Genomic DNA, 18,935 nt, shown 5'->3' with positions numbered 1-18,935 from the left:
TAGAAATGGAGTCTTTCATCTCTGTTCTCTGGTGTTGCTGCAGCATCCTGGATAGAAATGCTTTTGAGAACATGTGTACATGAGACGGAAAATGGGAGGACAAGTAAAGAATAGAGATACCCAGCTGAGCTTTACTGGACAAATTATCCGTACAGAAGCAAGCAAAGAGCACAACTAAATAAGCTAATCAAAAGGGACTGGATGGATTGTAGAGGTTATTTTGGTTTTGGCTTCTTGTTGTGTTTTTGGTTTTTTGTTGGTTTTTTTTTTTAGAAATACATCAAGGTAGAAAATAATAGTCGCAACTAATGACATGAATGATTAATGTTTTTATTTGTATTATAGTGGCATTCTATGACACCAACTGAGATCTGAGCTGCACTGTAAAAAACACATTATATGACTCAATCTCTTTCACAAAGAGCTTAATGATGACCTAAAAATTGCACATAAAGTAAGCTCATATTTTTGAATTAGTAACTGGCAAATGAAAGAAAGACTCTAAGACTGGACAATTAAAGAGAAGGAAAATCCTTTTAAAAGTTATTAATGCAGAGCAATTGAAAAAATACTTGGAAAGCATGAATGCGTATAAAAAGTCTGACTGCTAAAAGAATTTTAACCAGCATGCTTTCAATATGTGTAATGAAACTGGCTTCATTTTTAGTACTAAGAGAATATACTAAAAAGTGGAAGGATTACTGGGAGAAAGGGCTGCAGTATGGAATTTAAAGCAAATGAGATAAGATGGTGATTTTAGTAATCACTACCATATCAATATAAATTCTACCTTTTCTAAAGTAAAAGAGCAACTTTTGAAGTGAATTTGTAATGAGGAAAAAAAACCCTGATCCAAATCTTTTTTGAAGAAAGCTCAAAAAGGATTTTTAAGATTTCTTCTTCCTTTTTTATATTAAAAATTCAGATTCTATCTGTGAAGGTGCTGATAATGTTAAAACAGATTAAATCACATCCAGAGAGATCAGAGAATGAAAATGAACAAACCTGGAGAGGAGAATTTTATTCAGTCTGTTGAGAATGCATTTGCCTTCAGAATTATTTAACCTCAATTTTTTTTATTTTTTTTTGGGGGGGGGGGGGGGAAGAAATTTTATAGTAGATACCTACCAGCTATTGGATAAAAAGTCAGTGTGCTCTCATACACCACCGAAGTCCTTCAATAGGAAGGGAGGAAAAACTCATGGTGACAATCCTGATCTTCCCAAGGAGGGGGACATGACACAGTCTTCTCTCCAAATTCTTTGATTCTTTTTAATGAACAGCCCTACTGAATCATCACAAAGTTGCATCTAGCCTCATATCCTGTGTCATGAATAAAAGAGCTAAGATGCTTAGCAACAAGCTGAGCAGGTAAACTGTGTGATGTCATAAATCCATGTTTCTTCAGTTCCAGGGCTTTTTGAAAGATGAGTATCTCTTTGCTTTTGCTTCCATGTACACCTTCACATGCAATGCAAGAGCATACAGAAGCAAACAAGCTTACTGGCAGCAGAAAGAAGTGGCAGGCACCCTGTACATTGATGTGTGGAGTGAAAATTAATTTATCTCCACAACAAGATGAGTAGAATATCCACATGATAGCTGGAACTGGACTACGCAGTTCAGATCTTGAGATCATTTTCAAAAAATCAAAGCAGGCAATGGCAGGTAGAGTTGTCTTAAAATTCTGGTTGATGGTGCCTAATACTCCAGCTGCTCTGGTTGCCTCCCCGCTTCCCTCCTCACCCATATCAGCATAATGCTGCAGTACAACTGCATGGGAGCTGTTAGACTCAGAGCACCATAGCCTACCACTCTGATCACAGCTCCTTGCAAAGCTGGGATACCTCTCACATATAGATGGCTTTTCTTCTGCCACCACCATGATTTTTGTGGCAAAGGTATCCCAGTGACAAAATGAAAATTGCAGTGCTATTGCTGACCCTCTCAAAAGTCAGCTTATTGTCCAGGCAAAGTAGGAACTCGCTCAGATGCTGTCTCTTTCCTTCTTTGCAAGAATTAATAATGCCACTTTTATTCACAGATATGAATCCTTGTATTTCAAAACTTTGTAAGTGGCCAAAAACTATAAAGTTTTGGTCCCTGACCATAATTAGAACTTCACCAAGATTTTCTTTTTAGTTAGTGGAAGAATCTATTTTACAATTTACAAATACTCTAGCATTACTACTGAGGATTGCATCCTGACACTTATCAATTGTGTTAAACTTTGTAATAATTTTGCTTTTACTGCTTATTATGATAGCATGTTATTTAGTAGCTGAAATGAAAAAAAAAACCCAAAAAACCCAAAACAACCAACTACCAATATATGTAGCTTGTCCGCAAGGTCCCCTAGAAATATCAAAATGGCTTACTGGTGTATACTGGCCCTTAATACTGAGTGCTGGGGATTGCTACACTGGTTTGCCCCTGGCTTACCTAAGGCCAACAGTAGGGTTGTCACTTAGCTGTTGTGAATGAAATTCAGGATGGCAACCTTTAAATGTGTCTAAGTGATTTAAAGAGTCTATGTTCTGTTTTCAAACATCTTGAGAGTCAATGAGCTAATTAGTGCTTGCCAAGGTAGGGTGAGAACCTGCAGCACATTTCTTCTCCCTAATGCCAGCTAATTCACAAAGGGATTCCAGGGTCACTGGGAACTGGCTTCCCTTTCCAGCAATGTCCTCATGTCCACCAGGAATAAAGGACACATCTGTGATTAGTACACTGGACTAAAGGACTCTGTAGGTTTACATTCCAGCTTGCCTTGTAGGATGAACCATCTGTCTATCCATACCTTCAGACCTGCATTTTGACACTCAGGCCTTTTACACAAGTTCTAAGACCCTGGTGATTACCTGTAATCAACTGTGGTGAGTTAGAAGCTCAGGTATCCTACAAAGCACAGGGGAAGTGCTTCACTCTTGGGAATACATATAAAAGGCACTGTCTTAACTAGCTGCTAGATTGTGCATATGCATCCCCTGGATGGGGATGTGCCATAGATGCAGCTGTTCTCTCTGTTCAGTGCAGCGCTACAGGAGGCTGGGAGACATTTCACTCCAGCTGGCATCGTTCTGGATCAGGTGCCTAAAAGCCATCTATCAGACACTCTAAGGAAGGTCAATATCACCTTCGAGAGCACTGGACCTCACCATTTAGAGCACTCTTGGAAAGAAGGAGGCTTAAGTTCAGCTCCTTCACTGGCATTCAGGGTATTTAAACATACCTTTCCAAAAGATCATCCTGATCACTAGGCATTGAAAATCTCTGAAGTTCAAGGAGAGGATGAAAGTGAAGACCAGCACATGACAAGGAAGTAATCTGGCCAGGGGGTTCCACAATAAAAACCACCCTCCCACTGCTCCCCCACAGGTGTGCAAGAGACTGGACCCTGATGGGGACCTGGTGCCTAAGTCCCTTGAAGAGCCATCAATTAGTAAAATTGACAGAAATGACCAAATAAGTGAGTGTCATAAGCTGCTTGGTACCTAGCCGTGGCGCACTTCTGTTCATTACACTGTATAACTATCTACTTGCATGTTGGAACACTTCCACCACCTTGTGTGTCTGACTCTCGAGACATCAAATTAATTTCTCAGTATGGGATTTTGGACCTGCATTCACTTATAGGTACTTTTGAAAATGTTGTCATGGGAGACTGCCAGAAATGGTCTGAACCCTCAATAAGAGGTAGACAAAGTTCACAGTGCGTGGGGGAGAAAGTCAGAGGAGACAATTACAGCTTTGGTGTAGTCTAAAAAAACAGCCCAATGTGGATGTCTCAAGGGCTTCCACTTTTCTTAAACATGAAGACCAATGTCTACAAGCCTTAGGCTGAAAAGGTGGATTGGGAGGAAATGAAAGAGAGATGTATGAAAAACAGGGAGCAGTGTCATGTGCAACTCTGCTGTGGAAGCAAAATGAAAGAATTTAGAAATCGAACCAGAAAGACAGAAATATTCAAAATCCTGGAAAACAATCCACATTTTAATCACAGATTCAAATCTAGAAACCCCAAGTAATTTAATAATAAAAAAAAAAGAGGTGGCCATTTTTCTCTCTTTATCCCTTAAATAACTAAAGTAGCACCATAACAAGGCGAAGACTCCCTGTAGAACTTAAATCAGGGGCTGTAAATCGGTGGTGTGACAGCAGTAATATACTTTATTTCACAGATTATCCTGGCACAAGTATCTTGGTCAGGTAATTAATTCACATGCTGAACACTTGACCCAAATTTTTAAGCGTAATCCATTTGGTAATCTTCTAAATACCTCCAGGCAGAAATTTGTAGCAGGGATTTCAATACCTGTACTTCTTTAGTAGTTGGGCCATAAGCTGAAATGTTCTGGCCACACTAATCCTCATTAATAAGAAAGCATTTCGTACTGAGACTCCTATAGACAGTGTGTGTGTTCCAGGTGAGTGCACTTGAAGGCCATTTTCTTAACATATTTCTTCTTCACTCCCCGTAACATTCACTGCTACAATGATAGCATTTCTATCTAACTTCAAGTTCTTCCCTTATGCTACGTCCTTCTGTATCAAGACTACACACAGTAAGTGGGATTACTCTGCTCTGAACAAGGCTTGTAAAAAGTGGGGCAATTGGTTCTGAGCTAGGCCCCCTGTGAATCCTCTAGGACAGCAGAGAAAATACGGCATCTCCACGGGATGATTCATCTCACTGGAAGAGCACCATGAGGTCGGTCTGATGACTCATTCCCCAGAGATGCCCGTTTTACTCTCCAGACAACAAAGCAAGCACAGAATGGTCAGCTTAGAGTTGGACATCTGATCTAGTTTGTGACAGAGGAATGGCACATGCTATTTTAAAAAATACTGCAATATTTATGTCAAATGGCCACACAGCTGTAGCATTACACTAGACTTTTGGACCCTTAAGGCAGAACAGCAGAAGTGGTTTTTTTGCTACTCTGCAGAATTTAATAGACCACACACACCTATTTTAAACATCTAGTACTTTCAAATTCTTCTTCATAAAGCAAGTGACATATTGCAGCTGATTACACAAGGCTGTGGGAAAACAATGGAAAAGATGCATGAAAAACATTCCTCAGATGAATTCAAATACAGGAAAATTCTTGAAAAAGGGAAGCTCATTTCACAGTCTCCCTATATAGCAATCTTAGGCATATACACATGTAAAGCAAAAACATCATCCATCTGTTTGTAACAAGTTTGCAGAGAATTTTAATAAGACACATTAATGCTAATAATGGCCAATGTTTATGATGTTTATAAAATAACCAATGTGAAGCATCTGGAAAGCTTGTAAAATTTGTTCTTATAAAATCCACAGAGTGTAACACCTTTCCCTGAACCTGTTTTTTTGCTGACCTTGTCCTCCTAGGCCAGATCTGTCAGAAACTCTTTTCTTCCAGGCACTGCTGTGACTGTGACACTCTGAAACTCATGATTTGAAGCCAGACCTATTTCTGGTTTTGTAAGTTCAGCATTCAGCACATTACAGGAACAAACCAGATATAGCCAAAACTGCAAGTTTCCACCTGAAACTACAGGGATCTCTATTTCCAAGTGACAGATGTTCTACAACAGTTGGTGACAAATGGGCTAATTTAGACTGATTTAACTAAAGTTCAGCCTGCTGACAATGGGGGATTTTTTTTAATGCAGCTGAAGAAGGCATTTCCAAACGCTAGGGCTGGCTGTTGCACACAAAACTACAGAGCCCTGGTGTGAACTGAACAGCACGGCCATGCATGGTGCCTGCGTCTCTGCTCCTCACACTGCCTTTTAGATGGTGACATGGAAGGCGATATTGCCTAGCAAATTAGCAAGGGAATTAACTGGTCTTTAAAATTTACTCAGGGAACATATGTCCTCAGAAATCAAATGCCTTTGGCCCAGAATCAATCTTCCTAAATTCGGGCATCTATGTTTTTAAATTAGAAGTACATGTGCCCTGGGGTAAATTAGTTTTCTGGGATACAGAGCTCTCCATCATGGACGCAGGAAGCTTCCAGGGGCTGCTCTCCTAACCCAGGCAAGTCCATCCAAGCTTATGCCTTCAGCCCTAACTTCTGAAGGACAACCACTGAGGGACGAGAAAAATATTGCAGAAAAGCCTTTAGGGCTTATTTTTTACTGTAAAGATTAGGGGTGTGATTCAGAAATTACAGTGTAACAGCTGCATTCTTGACTTCATTCTCCTCCATTTGGTCAGTTTTATTGCTTTTTGTTTTTAAATTGCATATAAGAGCTGACTTCGGGCTCCACCCTTCTGAGTATCATAAAGCCTTTTGCTTGAGCAGCCATGAGTAGACATGTTAAAACCCAGCAGCAATGAAATTAGTTTTCTCTATCTTCTCTTCTCTTCTCTTCTCTTTTCTCTTCTCTTCTCTCTTCTCTCTTTTCTTTCTTCTCTTCTCTCTTCTCTTCCTCTTCTCTTCCTCTTCTCTTCTCTCTTCTCTCTTTTCTCTCTTCTCTTCTCCTCTCCTCTCCTCTTCTCCTCTCCTCTCCTCTTCTCTTCTCTTTTCTCTTCTCCTTCTCCTTCTTCTCCTTCTCTCCTCTTCCCTCTCCTCTCCTCCCTTCTCTTTCAAGAACACTTCTAGGCAAGTATCCCAATTATTGTTTTATGAGGAAACCTCATTAAGGTAACTTCATTGATTATATTTCTGTACTAAGGAAATAGTTGCCAGCCCTAAATATTTAAAGGCAGTTTAACTGCCAAATTAATACTGCCATTGTATCAGCCAAGAGATCCCAATGCCAGCAGTAGTACAGCTTATTCTTCTACTGTGGGGGTGGCCTGTATGCTGATCTCTAGAAGTTGCTGAATCCTACTTCCTTTTACCTAAACCCAGGCTAAAAATATAACCTAATTGTCCTCTATTCTGTCATTGGCCTAGTTAACTACCTGCAACACACAGGCTATATATCACTTCCCTCCACAAAAACATGATCTTTGCTCAGAGCAGGGAGGCTTCTGTCTGGTCCGTTCCCAAAGCGTTATGTCTACGCAACAGTAGACGTTATGCATAGAGCACATCTTCATCTATTAATAAAAAAAAAAACTACTGAAACTTTGCTCACCTTGAGAAATAAGCTCTTAGGAATGGTCCTTGCTTCTCCAAATTGCCATAGAGTATGGAATAGGATATGAAGTAGAATATGACTGCATTGCAACTACTTACCCCCAACAAACAAACAAAATGATAAAAAAACCACTACCACCACCACCACCATTACTACAACACTGGACAAAAAGGAGTTACTTACATTGAGTGAGGATCCCTGTTAAGGCATTTTTGAAACTCTCCTTGGCTTGCTCCATTTCTTGCTCATGAGCAGCCTTTTCATTCATGAGCCGGCGGACGTGGCTGTTAGCTGACTGCACCATCGAATAAAACTGGTTTGCAGAGCGACGATTCACCTCACCTCGCTCAATCCAGGTAAGCAGCACTGTGATGGCCTCTGAAAACTTGCTATCATCTAGAACAATCAAAGCACAGGTTTTAATTGCAGGCATAAATATCCTGCCAAGAACACATTTTCTGCTCCATGTCACATTAAAATCACCATAAATCCTGCTTGCAGTATATCATTTTGGGCAACTTTTGGGTCCTTTGTTCTATCAGATGTAGGAAGCCAGTACTGCCACCTGAAGCTTCATAAATTTTCAAGACTTGTCTTCTGCTTATTTTAATAGCTTTTGCACAACAAAAAGCACCCTCCTTCCCACCCCTTTCCTGTGACCTGACTCCTTGCTTTCACAATGTCTCCCTTAAGCCATTCAGTGATAGTAATGACCTTAGAGCAGGAGGGAGGAGACCTCCCTATTACTGGACCCACTGAGGAAATGAAATGTGTCTGTGTTAATCTGCTTAGCCAAAAGCTCAGTCTTGGACCTTTGGCTCAGCTGTACTTTTGTCAACAGATTTCACTAACATCACATTCTTAATTAATGAACAATGATGAGGCTGAACAATTCCTCCTCAAAGCACTGATTAATTACAAGGAACTGCTTTGAACAGTTGTGTTCCAGTGTTGATGCATCTGTATTTGTTTTGTATCATTTGTCTGTGGTTTTAGTTGTTTGGGTTTTTTTAAAGGATTCCATACGAATCCAGGCAAACACCTGGATTACAGCTTTATGTTTACCATTCAGGTAACTAAAGTTATATTTCTCTGCAGAAAGATTGCCAGAACTGGTGGCTACATTTTGTGCACTCCCTCCCCAAGTAATCTTCTTTCCTCTGACAGTGCTCTCAGCTTCCACAGAAGACTCTTAATGCAGCATCCATTACACTTCTGGCTTCACCAGGATTAAGAGGATACATTCCTTTTTAAATCCTGTGTAGGCTGAACTGCAAGAAAATGCTTTTACAATCAAGTGTCTTCCTGTGGAACCGTTTTTGTGGAATTCTATCTCATTTTTTCCTCCAAGATTTCATTTATAAAACTTCCATTTCCCAACAAATAATTTTAAACATCTCATCTAGTCCTTGGTAGTTAGTTTACATATATATCTAGATGGTAGGTATACCTTTCTGTAGGACAAGGTACAGAGTTATGGTGGGGAGAAGTAGTACAGTTATAAACAAAAGACATTTAAAGTGAAAACTGGAAAATACTAAACCCAACCAACTTTGTTACAGGATACAGAAATATGGGATGTAGTTCGTAAGACTTTGCTTTCCATGTCCAAAGAATAATGAACTACTAATTCTTCAGTGATGATTTGGGCTTTTATTCTGAATAAGTCTGTAATCACTTCCCTAAAAGGTGAGGAGCCTAAAGTACAGAGAGGACTAGTAATACACTCTGAGCCTGCAGCCTGCAATGAATAGATTTTACATTGCCTGATCTTTAGCATCTTGTTAACTGAAACATGCTTTCAGCTGCAGCAATAGGATTTGCTCTCCACAGCTGGATAGGCATGTTCACCCAAGATCCCTGAAAAAATTTGAAAAATAAGAGCATCATAACACCCTCCCTTTTTATGATGATGTATCTGTTGTGACTTTACATTAGCACGTGATTCATATTCATCATTTATTAAATGTCTCTGGGGAGGAAGAGTCAGACAGACGTGTTTTCTTTCCATATTGTCTCCTTGGATTAGACTCCACTTTCAAGCTTTACTGGTTACATATGCAGCAGGTACATATTAAGTGGCTCTGATGAGTGAGTTTGGCTGAATATGGGCCTCAGAAAAGCCAAATGTAAACAAGACTTGTGCAAAGCCACTTCATTGCAAGAAGACACTAAGATATGTCTCTCCAAAAGGCTTGAGCAAAATCTCCAGCCTGCTGAAATGCATGGGAGCTGGATGTCATGGATCCCAGTACAGCCAAAAACACATCCCTGGAACATAATGTTTGTTATAATTACAGTAGTCAATAAGAATAACCTGTAATGGCTTCTGGCAATGTTAGCATGCAATTTCCAACAGCCTGTGCAGTCAGGTCACCCTGCAGATGGCACTAGCCTGTTAACACCAAGGATGCAGCTGATTGTGAGTAGAGAGTAACTACAGCTGAATGTGTTCCCCTTTTTTCCTTGTAGACATCATTATCTATATCATCACACACAATTCATCACCCAACACTGAAGTACCATTTAGAGTAAATTATCCCATTCAATCTAGGTCAAGACATGAACAGCAAAGTTGGGAGAAATGATATACAGAAGCACCTCTGAAGAGGGACACCATGACCTGTGAAGAAACAGTGTGCAGAACTGCGCAAAAATGTTTCATGGAGATGCACGAGTAAAAACAAATTGCACAGAAACATTCTCCCTTTTCTTTTCTTTTAATCTCTCCCCAATACATGTCTGTGTGTTGTTTTGTTATAGACTCTATATGACATTAGAACACCCCTCCCTTTGTTTTGTTATCAGGCACAGTTGGTGTCTGTAAGGGATGTTCATAAACATGCCACCCTTCTGCCACATAGATTCAACCCATTTAAAAGGACATGCTGAAAATCTGTTTTCAACACACTATACTTGCAGGGAGCTGCAGAGGTCTGTGGGCCTGTTATAGTTAATTCATGGTTCTGTACGAGCAGAAAAAAAACCTTTCATTGGTAAACATCAGCATCTTCATCGATTACATAATTAGAAGATGCATTAAGGAAAGCTAGAGGGCAATATATGCACAACAGGAGCACATTAGTTAATAAAATCTTTTCTCTACAGTTTTTAAAATTTCCTTATTTCACCTTCATTTCTAACTTTTATATTCTTGCGTTGACTGTTCAGTGGCTGGCATAAGGTAACTCACCGTGAATTAATTTTCTTCATCCAGAGTGCAGTGACTTTTTCTGAGCAACCAGAGGTTCACTTAGAAAATCAGATTTTTATACCAGATTGTTGATGTATTTTTTATTTAGTAGATAAATAGTGGAAGAAATGCAGCAATGGAATCTAATTTAAAGAGAGCATGAACTACCTTATGATTGCAGCCATTCATTAAAAAAAATAAACCAAAACTCCTAATTCTGCCCAAAATTATACCCTTGCGGTAGAATGCATGTAAATATATGCTGTTCAAAAACATACTCTCAAAATAAATTCCTTTATATAAGACATGCTCCCACATGTAATTGTTCTTTTAAAATGAGGAAGCAGCAAATTATTTCTCACACTTAACACTTCTTTTCTTCTCCAAGTTACAGCATATTTTAAGCAAATAAGGTAGGATTCATCTCCTTTATGTCAACATCTGATTAGGAACCCCAGGGTCCTAGTACAGCCAAAGAAAAGAGATGGACAATTGTCAGATGTGCTGTATTATCTGCCTATTTGAGGGTGAGGTAAACTGTGTCCCAGAAGTGCCTGCTTCTCTCAACTGGCTGTAAAGGGAGACGGGGGTGATCTGCTCATATATAGACATCTCTGCCACAGACATCTACATTTGGTCAGAGTAATCCCAACTGTTCCACAAGTGCACCAGTTACGGAACAGCTACCCAGCATTTGTATACCTGTGTTGGGTTTTCAGTTAATACCACACGCTGTGATGCATGCTATGCTGTTTGAATATTACCCACGTATTGAGGATGGCTTGCTAGGTGTCTGTTGATAGAGATTTCCAGGTGCTGCTAGACTTAATCACAGGCCTCTAGAGATAAGATATTTCAAATTCCTCTTATATCAAATGAAGATATTTGGCACTTAAATCCTAGCTCACAACTTAGATGAAATGAAATCTAAGAAAAGAAAATGCATCCCTAGAGCTGCCTGGGAAACTGTCAACAGGGATATTTCCAGGAGGGAAAAAAAATAATTAATTGTTGACAAACGTTTTGCATTTTTCCTGCTTATAATTTGACCACCTCTAAGCAACCCCAACTGAAATAAAACCTTTAATATAAAAAGCTATGACAAGAACTGCTATAAAATGGTATACTGGGAAAAAGTGCTGGAAACAGAGATTTTACTTCCAGTTTATGGAGTCTCCCTGGTGTAACACAGGGCAGAATTCAGCTCAGAGTAATCTGAAATGTTGCGACTATTTACCTCCCATTGTAAACACCTCCATAAGGTGCTTTCACGATTTGGGTGACAGTATCTAAGGTCTCAGCCATTAGGAAGGAGGTAGACTAATCCATGACTCTGAAGCCAGGCATTCAAACACTCTTACTATCATTTTTACATTTATAGATATAGTGCAGATATAGCTAACTTTATATTTCTCTATTTCAAAAGTGACACTGTATACTGGACTTCTAGCTCCGACAAGATCACACATTGGGTTACAGTTGCTTCTAACTTTGTTGGCATCTTCCCAACCCTCGGCTTTCTCAAATATTTGAAAAGTATCTGAGATAATTCACACAACACTTGGTGCCTTTCTAAATCACAGCAATCCTTCTACGTTGTCCAATAGGCCATGGTGCTGTCCACAGTCAGCACACCCCATATCTTGTCACTACTCGTGCTCACTTAATGCAATCTCCTAGGCTTGCAAGGAGGCGCTGAAAAGACAGAGCTGTTGTTCTTTATCCTAATGGCTACACCTCTGCGTATGTTTTGGGTGGCATTAATGATCTCATTTTTCTTCCTTCTGTAAGATGGGAAGGGGTAGGTGTGCACTTATGCTAAGCTCTGCCCTGACCAGGAGAAATTTAGTTAACTAACACCCCTTGAAGCTGTTCTTGTGAGCACTGAGAATGACTGTGCTGCAGGGCATGTGGAGAGGGGACAAGAGTCCTGGGACATGTCCCATCTATTTGTCTCTGACTGACAGCCTGTTCTCTGTCAGCTGTAGCTGTGCCATAGGAAGATGTGTTCCCTGCCTCATCCCCACCTGCTCAGCACTACTCCTTTGCACACGGTTACACTGCCCTCAGGTCTGCCTGGAGCTGCTCCGCTGATCACACTCCAGTTCCAGTTTGTCAAACTGGGCCCTGTTCAGCTATTACAGGAAAGTGATAGAGGCCAGTTCAGGATGCAGACTCCTTCACTCCATGTAACTGCAGCCAGGGGAGGATGTTTGACCAAGATTACTTTTAATCTGACTTCTGATTTGATAATTTATTAGACTATAACTAAAATTTCTAAACTGCAAAGGCTGAATTCAATACAAAAAATAATAAACCACAGCAGGTGACTGCTGTGGGTGAATCAGGTCAGGGAAAAGGTTTACTAACCTCTCTCATCAGCAGGTTCAGCCCAGCTCCCCTGTGCATCAGGAACAATTTGCTTCTCAGCACATGCCAATTTTGGTGCCACGATGACAACCTATTTTTCTCTTGGCTTAAGAGCTTCTCCTGCACAGAGTGCCTGCCACTGACCTAGAAACACAACTCTTCAGTCTACTACCCCTGCCTTCTTTCTTCCCTGCTCAAATACTTTATATAATTGTGCCATGCAACACACATCTGGTACTTTTGGGATTAATAACATTTTTAACCCAATGGCACTGCATAATAAGTGAGAATCAAGGGATACAAATTTTTACTGCCAAAGGCTTCTTTTAAAGAATGATTAATTCTTACTATTTCTTAAATAGCCTTAACTATGCTATAACCAAGAAACTTTTCCAGTTATGTAATAAATGACTAGCTGAAACTAGGTTTGACAAAAATATGCATATACATTTACTAAAAGATATTTTAAAAGGTACTTTCTTCCCCCTGTTTCATCAAACTCTTTCTTCCAAATTAAATCACACAAGATTCTTCCAGAGGTGGGTGTTTCACGTGAGATACAGAAATCCATTATCTTATCCTGCTGATGCCATTATTTCCAATAAAAAGTAATTATGAGGGTATTGAGTTTCCTCCCTATTTCTCAAAATCACACCACAAGCTTTCAGATCGGTGAGCTGCAATTTCCCAGTTCATAGTAATTAACTTGAGTCATTTTGCAGTGCGGTACATTTAATCAAGTGGGTTTATATTAAAACCTTAAAATCTGCATTGATACAATATGGATTAGGCGAGGGAGGACACTTTTAGCAATACACTTAACAGCGAACATACTTCTTGCCAGCTTTCAGAGAGAGGTGCCCAGGGAATTGGGTTACCAGGCTGCTGATAGCTGAACCCACCTTACACTCTTCTGCCAGCAGACAAAACTGCCCTCGCACCGTGCCTGCTCACAGCCCCTGTGCAAGGTTCTTGGTGCCAGATGTATTGTGTCACAGCAGATGTCAGCAGCATATGGGAGAAGGAAGGAGAAAATGATAATCTAAAAACAGGAAGGGTGAGCGAACAGATTTGACGCTGAAGCACTGAAACATGTCTGTTGTAGTGCTCTGTCCTGATATACTACTAATAAAAAAAGATTGTGCTAAAAAAAGGTCTGGAGTCTTTCAGCAGCAATTAAACCTGGCATTCATTGGATTTGTTCAGAGGATCACAGCTTTGCCTCCCCTTCTGACGTAGCCCTGCACTGAATTCGATCCCGTCTGCCTAAGACTTGCCTCTCTGGATAACTGCACCACTTCTGCAGCGCTCCACAAATCTGGCTCTCAAGTGCAGACTGATAATGAAAGCAGCGTGGGTTTCTTCTCAGTGAAATATCCTATTTCCCAAGCAATTAAATGTTGTTTATATTTCAAACGACGTGCAAGGGTTGAGATTGTCAGGCTTGATGTTACCTGAATCTTGCACAAGATATATCCCCCGTTAGTTCATTCTACTGTAACTGCCATCTATTTATTTAAATTTCCAATCTGTTCTCTCTTCAGGGGATAATACAGTGCCTGGCAAAGAAACAGCTTCTCAATTTTTCAAATTATATTTTTTAAAATGTAAAACCATGTGAATAACTTTCCTGTGCTCATAGAGAAACACTGTATTTAAAAGGGAGGTAAATTCCAGGGTATTGTATATAACGTGCACGTATTTACGTCTCTTTTGCTCAAAATATTTAAAAAACAGATACTCAGATATAAAGAGATGTCTTTGTTAGATGGTGGAACTATTTAGCTACCTGCAGCAGATAAGACAGATGTAATATTTTAAAGGTGCTTATTTGCAAGAAGTGATTTCTGAAGATGATACCATTAGATACAGATATGCTTGAATTAAGAAAACCATAATAGTCAAAATTCTGCTTTGAAACGCAGATGTCATAAACACACAGATTAAAATGTTTTGTTCCAATGCATCTGACAGAGCAGCGTTTCACTTAAGGATAAAAGGTTCAGCCTATCTCCAGTTGTATGATTGGGGCACCACATTACTCAACCATTCACAAAGCACCCAGGAAAACAGATGTCAGCGTATGCAAATTTGATCCTAAATATCTACCAACACATCCTACTGTGCAGTAATGAAACATTTAATTTGATGCTGAGGGATTAAAATCTCAAAGACACACACCAAACAAAATACTGCAATGAACCAGAAGACAAGAAGGTCACATTTTTGTGATATAATAGCAGAAGACACAATATTCTGCTGGTTTTGTCAGAACAAGAACTCAGGGTCTCAAAGACCATTTCAGGAGGTAATTCACATTTACACTTCACTGTAAAAGACCTTGGTTTCCCAGAATTCACACCTTTGAATTTATTGAGATATTTCCTCAAGGAAAGACAGTTTTTACCTAAGGCAGAAGGATGTCAGAAAGAAGGCCAGAAGTTTCACTAACCTGAATTGTGCTTAGCTGTTATCTTACTCCATGGCAATCAGACATGGTTTGGGGAAACTATTTGCAGTGTCATGACAAATTTTGGAATATTTGGATCAAATAGTAGATTTGGAGTACCTTTTGAAAAAGTGAGATTTTACTTTACCATTTTACCACTTCACTGTTTTTTATTTTGATTTTTCCCTTCAAATATACTTTAGTAGTTTGGAAAGTCAGGGAAAAAGAAACCAAAAACACCACCAAAAAAACCCAAACAAAAATAACTTGTCATGCAAAATTAAATAGCAGTTTTATTTCCCAACCAGCTTGCAAATCTCAAATCTTGTGGTACAAACCTAAAACTGATCAGCATAGCCCTGGTATGAGAAGGAGCTCATGTCCTTCTCCACATTACCCATTTAGTTTGAATGCTGAAGCTCAGCATTCAGTCTGATAATCCAGGCTCCGGTCTCTTCTGTCTTCTATGTGCTGGACTCATGAAGAGTGGGACTGTCTCATGGGAGTGTGTGGGAGTGCAAGGAAGAAATTTAAATTAAATATTTTGTGACATCACCTTTCCAATGCAGGAAACCTCATGTTTTATGAACTATCACCTTCCTGGCTTCTCTTTGTTTTGGCTCTGGCTGTGACCACAAGCAAATTATCAATGCAGAGCAGCTCAAAAAATGCTTAATCAATGAGAGTTAGTAGTTTTAGAGCTACAGGCTCAAATCCATGAGATGTAGCCCAAAGATACTGGCAATGTGTCACTGCCACATAGTGAAAAGTGGCTATAACAAAGCACAAAGGGAGAGGAACAACATCACAGGCACTTAAGAGTGAATACACTCTTAGCTAACGACATGAAAGGTGCAGGAAAACAAATATCCACACTGCCAACAAGGAAAAAGTTATGAAAGATTTCATTTGCAGGACCCTGAAGACCTTAATGGAGAAAAAAATAAGGAAAAAGGAAAAAAGAAAAAGAAAAAGGAAAAGGAAAAGGAAAAGATATATACCCATAAAACAGCACTCTCTGCCACAGTCTAAAATGGAAAGTGGTGAAAAATTGCACTGGTCCACAGTTTGATGGGTTTCCCTTATTTCTGCATAAATCAAGTGTTCAAACCAAGTTCTTTGCAGATATGAAGGGATTTGGATAGTCCACAGAGAGCAGGGAATGGAGAGCAAGCCATAAACTCTCATGCTTTTGCAGGTATTCAAGGCCTCATATGCAGTGAGAGCTAGCCCTGGTCACCAGGCAGTGCATTTTGAGAAACCAGTTCTTTTTCTCTATGAAGCTCCCTACCAGTAAAGAATATCTGGATGAAATTTCATAATGAACTTTTGTTTCCAACTGGCATAAAAGATCCTCTACACTCTCTCACCCACTCTCCTCTATGGCAGTCAACTTCAGCACAGGAGAGGAATAGGAATATGCTGACAACACTGATACAAGTGTCTCCAGCCAAAACTGGTACACAAAACCAATGATTTCTTTAAGTCTTACGCTGCCATTTGCAGAAAATGAAAAAAGATATTGTCACCTCTGTTCTAGACTCAATAAATATCTAGACCACAACAGGGGACTGGCTGATGAGCCTAGTTCATCTCTGCTCACCGGTAGGATTCTGTGCTGTCAGGAATTTCCAAGGTTATTTTAACAACAAAAGTTGCTTGGATACAGACCAAGTTGTCTACATTTGTGATTGCGAAGCAGTACCTTGGGATGACAGATGTTTAGCTATTTTGGCTTGCTTTTCAGCCAGTGTTGCTCAGTGAACTTCTGGAGGCACTGCAGGAGCTGAAACCTGCATGTTGGGCACCTGCAGCTCTGTCTCATGAGCTGGCAACAGAGCTCAGGAGTCTTTTGAAGTGGGCATCATGGGGAAGTCATGGCTTTCCTTAAGAAAACAACTGCAAAGCATCTGCTCAAAACCTAATCTTTTGAGGTAAATCCTGCCAAAAGCAGATATATTTTGATCCTTCTTTTCTTCAGGATGAATTGTCCAGGCTTTTGCAGCAGTGCAAATCTGGTGATATCCAGGGACCTGAGATTTTAACCCCAGGTTTCACGTGTGTGTGTGTGTGTGTGTGTGTACATACCTATATTTCCCGTTAGCCTCACATTTAAAGTCCACATTTAAATTGTGAATGTATGATGACGTGCACTGCCCTTTGCTAGAGTTAAAGAAGTTTCTTTAGTGTTGCTTTACTTCTGTTTTCAGGATATTGCAAAGGGCTTATGGTGAATCCATGTTGCCCAAGGGAGGCCATAACGTTCTGCCCCACTGCCTTACAGTGGCTATGAAGCCATGGGAAATGTAAAGCAGAACAGTAGAATGACTGAATCCTACCTCTGCTTTCCACAGTACCTAGTATAGGAGACAACTCAAGACCAGTGAGAAAAGAGGGGACATCTTTGCATTCTCCATCCCCAACTGTCTATGGAGATCCAGGGCTGGTGCCATTAACCTTGCTACAAGGCAACTGCTAATTAGTGAAGTAGCAAAATTGCAGTATGTTCTTTTGCTGGATTTAAATTATTTTTCAACAAATAAAGAAATAAACTTACCATATTTGTTTCTTAACTTATTATATTTACTTCTGTATGTTTCTGAAACTTTCTCTTTATTTCCAGAGAAATAGTCACATACATGGCGTTTGACTGTATTGTGCTCAAAATATTTCTGTATTAAAATTGTGCATATATGCCAAGCTCTGGTCAAATGTCCCTCAAAAGAACCAAAGATCTAAAACTTGGAATTAGTTTTAATTAAGTATGGAAACTTCACAGAATGAAAAGAAAACCCCTTCTAAATATAGACATCTTCAACATCCTGCAAAAACTCGCATTCGGTTGCCCCAAGGAATGGTTAGCCATACAGAAGAAAGTGTCCAGATTTCTTGCATTTTCTGACTTAGTTCAGGAAACCTCTAGGCCTTACTACATAAAGAAAAACTTCCCTATGAAAGATTAACTCCTAAAATATTCAACTGAAAACAGATTCTGGGAACAGATGGATCTAAATCTCTGTATTGTACTGTATTTTATAACCTCTAGAGGAGCTGGCCTAGAAGCTAGGTAGGAATTAAAAATTTTTATATTTGGGCCTCTTTCCTCCTTTTCTCCTGGTCTATCGATCCATCTGGGTTATTTTACTAATCTCCCAGTTATTTAATGAATTATTTACCAGAGGAGTGCATGTGATGAGAGTATAAGTCAGCCAAACTAATAACAGACCAAAGTAACAGTGACAACTAAGAGCAACCAATGCAGTACTCGAAGAGACAGTAGGGTGCATCTCTGCTCCATGCTCCAAGGATGCAACACTGTGCTGTCCTTCGGCTTCCCAAACATGTTTCATAGTTAAAACAGAGGCCAGTGTGCTGACAGCTAGATAGCATAAGTCTAATCTGGATAATTCTGAAACAGTGGCAAGAATCAGTTTCTTGTGACCTGGCACAGAGTAAAGTAATGTGCTTGGCCACCACATGGGGAAAGAATGCCAAATACAACTGCTAAACACTTAATGAAAACAAATACAACTCTAAGGGGTATGAGGAGTTGAGTTTGCTTGATCTTTTTTTAATTTCTTTACCATGGATAGTTTTATTTCTTTGCTTGTTATTTTCTATGTAAACTATTACAGACAGGAATCCTCAAGTTGCACCCTTGAAAAATACTAACTTAGTAAGTGTACCTAGAAAATAACAAAAACAAGCAAGCAAACATCTACCAAAACAAGGTGCTATCTTGCACAAGTAATTCTAACCCTAAAGAGGGAATGACAGAATGGATGGTGTGTGTCAGAGATAAGTTGTACAGCCGCATCTGTGGGGCATGTTAAAATG

At 39.7% G+C, this 18,935-nt stretch overlaps 1 protein-coding gene across 2 annotated transcripts in view; it reads right to left on the bottom strand.

Annotated features, from left to right (window-relative positions):
- The window catches only part of ENOX1 (ecto-NOX disulfide-thiol exchanger 1), a 369,827-nt gene that overhangs the window by 75,086 nt on the left and 275,806 nt on the right, over positions 1-18,935 (bottom strand). For both annotated transcript variants that reach the window (XM_037378075.1, XM_037378076.1), the window contains one exon: positions 7,270-7,482. In XM_037378075.1, the coding sequence (XP_037233972.1) occupies positions 7,270-7,482 (213 nt within the window). The remainder of the gene's footprint in view (positions 1-7,269; positions 7,483-18,935) is intronic.

Source organism: Falco rusticolus, chromosome 2 (assembly GCF_015220075.1).
Source record: "Falco rusticolus isolate bFalRus1 chromosome 2, bFalRus1.pri, whole genome shotgun sequence".
In the NCBI taxonomy this organism is placed as follows: Eukaryota; Metazoa; Chordata; class Aves; order Falconiformes; family Falconidae; genus Falco; species Falco rusticolus.
The sequence above is the reverse complement of the archived record's forward strand: the minus strand, read 5'-3'. Positions and strand labels throughout refer to the sequence as shown.